General features: G+C 34.7%; 2 protein-coding genes across 2 annotated transcripts; both read left to right on the forward strand.

The window, feature by feature from the left end:
- The first annotated feature begins 452 nt into the window (after nt 1–452).
- Nucleotides 453–2,863, forward strand: rsl24d1 (ribosomal L24 domain containing 1). The gene is made up of 6 exons (XM_044124445.1): nt 453–610; nt 1,844–1,957; nt 2,057–2,129; nt 2,226–2,289; nt 2,381–2,466; nt 2,645–2,863. Exons 1-6 carry the CDS (start codon nt 530–532, stop codon nt 2,719–2,721), a joined length of 495 nt encoding a protein of 164 aa, XP_043980380.1. The 5' UTR covers nt 453–529; the 3' UTR covers nt 2,722–2,863.
- Nucleotides 2,864–3,647: 784 nt separating this feature from the next.
- Nucleotides 3,648–5,997, forward strand: arpp19b (cAMP-regulated phosphoprotein 19b). The gene is made up of 3 exons (XM_044124446.1): nt 3,648–3,892; nt 4,306–4,428; nt 4,957–5,997. Exons 1-3 carry the CDS (start codon nt 3,848–3,850, stop codon nt 5,125–5,127), a joined length of 339 nt encoding a protein of 112 aa, XP_043980381.1. The 5' UTR covers nt 3,648–3,847; the 3' UTR covers nt 5,128–5,997.
- The last annotated feature ends 1,207 nt before the right edge of the window (nt 5,998–7,204 follow it).

The following is a 7,204-nucleotide window of genomic DNA, read 5'->3' on the forward strand; positions in this document are numbered from 1 at the left end:
AAAGAAACCAGTCAACAAACACAATAAATATAAAAAAGTATTACATTAATACACTTGAAATTGTATTTACTCAAAGGTCTTTTGGGCCAAATAAAATGTAAACAATTTTACATCTGAAACCTTTTAATGATTTCACAATTTAAAATATATTTCCAATACTGTGTTTTGTGTTCTAAAATTGGAAATAGAATTTGTAGTTAAATACTTTTATTCTGAATATCCCCTAAAAATAATTTCAAAATCAATTTAATCTGAACTTTTAACTATAATTACTGCAATTAAATCAACCTTTTTCAAAGCAGCAAAAAAAATTGACTTTTTTTCCTTTTGTAGTTTTTAGAAACTATAATATTCACAATAAAACTCCAAGAAAGTCAGAAGTTGACGCTTCCAAAGGTCCAACCAGCAGGGGGCAGCAGAGTTTTAATCGAGGCAGTGGCTGCTGTCATTCCGGAACAAGAGGAAAAAGGAAGCGACGATTCGGTCTTGTTTTGTTTAGCTGTTACACGCAGCTAATCTCGGTGCCGAAATGCGCATCGAAAAGTGTTATTTCTGTTCGGGACCGGTGTATCCCGGACATGGAGTCATGTTTGTACGGAACGACTGTAAGGTAGGATACGGTTTATCTGTCTGAAAGGTCAATTTAGGTAAAGTAAATGTTTAGAGTTCGTGGGGCAGTTAGCTGGATGATAACATGTCTAAATCGCTCACGTGGAAACCAAATCAGCGAAAAAGGAAAACGATGTATATAAATTTGATCAGCTGTACTTAAGACAACGACCAGAGGAATTTGAAATTAATTCTAAAAGCGGTGTCTAGTTTGTAAGTCATTAATACTTAACAGAATTCAATACTGTCTCGGCTTCAGTTTTGGGCCTCGTTTTTTTATTATGACAATGTAAGTGCGCCCTCTAGTGTTGGTAGCAAAAAACATAAGGACCAGGAGCTGAAACGTAAAAGTAACAACTCGACGCTTTATTTTTATACAATCGTTGATGTTGACTATAAAATTGGTGTATACTTTGCCAAAATGTTACAGAGATTAATAAAACTTTGTGGTATTTTATAACATTATTATGTATATGTTTGTAATAATTATTCTAACACTTTTTGGCATATCTCTGTGTTAAATTAAAATTGTAATGAATGACTTCAATTGTACCAACACTTGTAGCAGTAGCAATTATGTACCTTAATAACGCCAATCTTAAAAAAAAAGGAAAGCAAGGAATGCAATGCACAGTGGATCATTTAAATGACACATTTTTATGTGAAACATGAAATAATACATTTTTTAAATATATTTTCCACATTTTATTCAGGCTAAAAATGCAGTATATTGAGATGCAGTAATCGCATGAATGGATCCATAATCACAATATTTGGTTTGCCTTAGCATTTGAGTTGCATGTAAATATTTATTTCAGTATGTATTTCAGCTGCCATGCAATAAAACTGTGCTTTTTTATAATATATTTGGCCTTTTTGATAAACTTTCACTGTCCCACATGCCCACAGCTGACAAATAATAACAATGAAGATGCGAAAGAAGTTGAGTGGAGTGTAAATTACAATGTGGGTTAGTTGTAATGTGCGTTGCTATCTTAGTTTGTAATAACATCACTTTGTCACTAATTGTGACACATTACCCTTCATAATTTGACTGAAAAACAATAAAATCTTTTTGCTGAAAAATGCAAAAAACATGTACCGGTAATTTTTTAAAAATCTCTTCGTTGGGACCATCATAGTTGGGATTAATTTGTCTTGACATAATGAAGCATCCCAACTACATACAGGCCTGCAGTTTAATCGTCATTTCTCTGTCTTATTTAAAAATCAGATGTTCAGATTCTGCAAATCAAAATGCCACAAGAACTTCAAGAAGAAGCGTAACCCAAGAAAGACACGATGGACCAAAGCTTTCAGAAAGGCTGCTGGAAAAGAGTTGACTGTGGTAAGATGCTCAATTGAGTTTTGACTATTTATTTATAAAACAAAAAATATCTAGTAGTCCTATTTCTTACCCCGAAATATTTTGTTTCTTGTCTTTAAGGATAATTCTTTGGAGTTTGAGAAACGCAGAAATATTCCAGTGAAATATAACCGGCAACTTTGGGACAAGACAGGTAATGTTTTTGCTTTTTTAAACAAATAAAAAACAACATATTTTTTTTGTTATGAGACTGGAACAGTTATATTTTAATATTTTATTACTTTCTTAGTTGAGGCAATGAAGAAGGTGGAGGAAATAAAAGTAAAACGACAGGCAAGATTTATCATGAACAGGTGAGAGGTTGATTTCTTTTTCATGTTACAGCTGCTGTTTTTTGTGCTTAGAAATGTTCGCTTAAAGATATTTTTTGCTTCTTTGCTGCAGATTAAGGAAGGGTAAACAGCTCGAGAAAGAAGAGGCCATCAGCGAAGTCAAGAAAAATATTCACCTCATCAAAGCTCCACATGCAGGTAAAGCTTTAAATTTCTGTAATTTTCATTAAAGTGATGGGTTTTTTAAATTTTGGAATATTTTTAAAATGTGACATAAATGATGAAAAATGTGCAGCATTGTTAGGAGAAAGAAGACTTCAGATTCATGCATTAAGGGAAGTTTACCTGTGTTCTTACATTCTCACTGTTTTTACAGGCAAAGCCAAACAGCTGGAAGACAAAATGGTGCAGAGGTTACAAGAAGATGTGGAAATGGGGAATGAAGATGATTAACTTAAAACTCAGTCGTTGTTTTGTTTCTTTGCTTAAACTTGGCTCCTTCATTTTATTTGAAGTTTATATTTCCAGAAACAACAGCAGACACAGATATAATGGATATGAGTTGGTTTTTTTAAATAAAGTGGATCCAAAGCTGCCTGTCAATTTTCTTTTGTGTTTAAAAATGTCTTACATCAATGTTAAAAGGTTATCAATAATAAATTAACAATTTGGTGAATTTATCCAATCATCCTTTTTACTCTGATCATTTTGAAAGCTAAATAATTTCAGTTTAAATGAATGGATTTTGCAGCTAAATCACTCAACCTATGTGTTTTTATGAAGAAGATTTTAGAGGAAAGTAAGATTATCTGCTATTTCCATCTCTGTGCAGTTAAATAGTTAAACACATTCAGATTATAGAAAAATAGGAATGTGTTCCACAGAGTAAAAACAAAATATTGAATAATGGGGCTGTATTGTGGGGATGTTATTAGTTGTTTGGCCTAACATGAGAAAGATGTGAATAAAATAAAAATATTTTACTTGTGTTTTCATAATTCATAATATGAAATTGCATCGTTATAATTATTGAAGTTGAAAATGTTTTAGTTTTTTTCCAATTTGCTCCGCTTTGGCATACATATAAAAATACCATAAAGAATAGAAATTAAATAGAAAATGGAGCGAACTTATTTGTAATGAAAGTACAGAAAATAACGCAATATATCTTGATTGAACAATGCAGCCGTAAGTTGACTCACATTGCGGTGAATGCCTCTTCCGCTAGATTTATACATAACGCTCACGTTATCCGGTCGCCAAGTGGGCGGAGTTTGAAGACTGAAGTTTGTGACTTTGCTGCATATTATACAATACATAAGCTATAACTGACATTTTCAGCGCGTGTATTGTTTGTTACGTCTCATCGTGAAGTCTCCTCCCTCGAGCAGACGGTTTTCTGGCAGTGTACGTCACCGGGGATAAAAGGAGCGGACCCCGGCTCTCTGGCATCGATTTACTCGGCCTGTTACTGTCCTCTTGGCGCTGCGCCCCCTTCTTTTCATTTGCTAGAAGATTGGGCTGCTCAGAAGGAAAAGAGCCACAGTTTGGAGAACAGATTCAGACTTAGTTTCCGGAAATGTCCGAACAAGGTGAAGGAATGAGGACTTTGGAGGAACAGCAGGTAAACCTTAACAATGAATGTGTTTAAGTGCGATTAGCGCAGCTAATAAACAGTTCAAACAAGAAAACGTTGCAGGCGGCAAACGTCAAGCTAGTTAGCAGCTAGCTAATTTCCCAATCGTTGCTTCAGCTCTAAGAATTTCTTATTTGTTAAATATTATTGGGTTATTTTGGGAACTTTTACTGAACACCCATCTTAAAAAGAAAATCTCCGTTTACCATTAAGGTATGCTATTTTAGCATCTAGCTTCGAGAAAACAACCGTTGTATGTTTACCTCATTGTGCTGCTTTACTGTTACAGTCCAGATTATGCTTGATAAAATGTATTATTGCTTCTTTAAAAAATGGTTTTGCACTCATTTGTAATTTATTGAGACTGTTTTTATCAACACACACTGCCCTGACTCTAACAGGAAATGGAGGACAAAGTCATCAGCCCAGAAAAAGCAGAAGAGGCCAAGCTGAAGGCCAGGTATCCTAACCTGGGAGCCAAGCCCGGGGGGTCAGACTTCCTCAGGAAAAGACTCCAGAAAGGGGTACGTTTCTTACGCTGGAACGCAGCATGTATGTATAGCTCTGGAAAAAAATGAAGAGACCACTGCACTGAATCTCCTGGTTATTTCACCAAATATTGATTCCTGAACTCTCCCTGAGTTAAAACATTAGTATTAATGTTTCTAAATGAATATGAACTTGTTTTCTTTGCATTATTTGACGTCTGAAAGCACTGCATCTTTTTAGTTATTTTGATCATTAACAATTTTCTGCAAACAAACACAATATTTGTGCTTGGAATTTTGGAGACATGCTGTCAGTAGTTCAAAGAATAAAACAATAATGTTCATTTTACTCAAACATGTACCTATAAAAAGAAAAATCAGAGACCATCAATAAATGGTCTCAATGTTTTTTCCAGAGCTATATATTTCCCATTTTCTCTATTGGTAACGCTTAGCAAAACCTGCAATAAGTGCCAAGAAACAGAGAGCAGGAAATTGAAGAATTTGTGATAATCCTAAGAAATGGGCTTCAGCCTTTTCACTTTGTTTTCTTTTTTTGTTCAGCCAAAGTATTTTGACTCTGGGGACTACAACATGGCCAAGGCCAAGATGAAGAACAAGCAGCTGCCATCAGCTCCGACGGAGAAGACTGAGATCACCGGGGATCACATTCCAACCCCTCAGGACCTTCCTCAGAGAAAGACCTCCATCGTGGCCAGCAAACTGGCTGTTTGATACATTTTACTCATTTGCTACCATTCCATCACCCACGTTATATCTACCTGCTGTTTTTAGTCCTTTCTCTCTCTTTTTTTTTTATTATTATTATTTTTTTTGCTTATGTATGTATTGTCTTAGAACTGTTTGCATAAATTAGCCAAATGAACAGTTGACAGCTGTCAGAAGTCCTGAAGGGTTACTGAACATATTGACGATCTTAACCAAGTACTTGCTGTCATTTGAGCACACACAAAAAAAAACTAATAGTCTGGTTTAGCTTTGAATTTTGCATTTAAAGGATGACATGCTACCATGTAAAGTGCTTAACGGTTCCTGCAGAGGTTATCGTTACACGACTGCAAATTAATCTAGTAAGATCTGGCTGTTTCATAACAAAGAAAAAAATAGCACTACAGTTAAAAAAAGAAGAAGAAAAAGTCTACATAGATGTACGTGAAAAATACATGTGTAATTTAAAGATATGCTTCTAATGTTAATCAGTTTAAATAGTAACATCAGGGCTTTATAATTTCTTTTTAAATCTTATGTACCATTTTGGGTCTATGGCTCTAGTTAAAGTGCAGCTGACTAGCTTGTATTCATCTGCGTTAAACTAATGTTTATGCCATAAATTTACAATGACATGCTGCTGGACTCCACCTCATCCTGACCTCTGAAATATGGCCTTAAAGTAACGAGCAGTCGTTCCTCTTGAGCAATATTTGCTCCCTCAGTGAGAATCTTGGCTGGCGCGCGCCTTTTGACTGGATACACTTGGGATCACATGGGAAGAAATTCCCTGTTCATGTCTGGAGTGTGCATGTGTGTTTACTGTGCTGATATGCTGTGCCATTTGTTTTGTAAATAAAATAGTTTTGCATAATATCTTGCATTCACTTGAGTTCTGGACTTATTTTAGCTTGGCAGCAAAGAAAGGAATTTTGTAACTCTTTAGGACAGTATTTCACTTTAAAGAAATTATAAAAAATCTCATTTCCATGTATAAAAGCAGTTCTACTTGATATAATACAGAATTATAAATGCACAACTGTATTTGAGTCCATTTCACTCTCAGGCCAGCCAAATATGTTGACATTTGCTATGTAGACAACCTGCAACTAGAGTTGCAAATGTCAACATATATCAGAAATGTAATTTTTTTCAAAAGAACCAACATTTATTTTTAAATTTAAAATTTAGCAAAAGTTTTTTTTTTCCAATGTTGGAAGACTTAAATAAATAAAAGCACATAGATTTCCAACAAACATATCTGCAACCATATTTCTGATAGTTTTAGGGTCATCCACTCTAGAAATTTAATGCAGATACTGTAAGAAAACTGAAAAAAAAAACATGTATGTCTTACATCTGCATTGAAAAACACCAGCTCATAGCTTTTGTTGGTTGTACTTTCACCAACTTTGGCATTTGTAGAAGATTGGTGACTATGTTTAGATTAAGATAAATGAATTTCTGTTTGGAAATGTGGCAAACATGGAAGAGGCTCTAGTCAACTCAGCAAAATGTAACTTTTTGGCAGTCATGCAAGTTGATAGCTCAAAACCACCATTCCCACCAGCAAGCATGGTTTTGGTTGCTGCACCATGCTGTGGGGATGCTGCTCAGCAGAGATGAGGAAGCTGGCCATCTAGTATGACTGAACTTGAGCTATTTTTTAAAAAATTCTCACCATTTAAATGTGAGACTCAATGTTTGTCTCGCCAGAAATGGCAATAAGTAATGGCAGAAAGACCTCATCAGGTTGAATATGATGTCAGAACAACAAAAAATATTCAAGTAAGAGGTGATACTTTGTAACACTACTCAAGTAAAAAGTAAGGTGTTGTAAAACTAATGCTAAAAGTGCATTTTCCCCTAAAAGTTACTCAAACAAATGTAACAAAGTAAATATCACCCAGTTCTGGCTTCTAGGGTATTTTCAGGTGTAAAATCTTATTCTAGTAATCATGCTAACTTTCTTGTTGTTAGCATGAGTGGGATACAATAATTACAAACATGAGAAATTGGGTTCAAATTATTCCAGTGATTTTAGCAGTTCTGGCTTTCTATACATTAGAACAGCTTTAGTATT

Source organism: Gambusia affinis, linkage group LG08, assembly GCF_019740435.1.
Source record: "Gambusia affinis linkage group LG08, SWU_Gaff_1.0, whole genome shotgun sequence".
Taxonomy (NCBI): Eukaryota; Metazoa; Chordata; class Actinopteri; order Cyprinodontiformes; family Poeciliidae; genus Gambusia; species Gambusia affinis.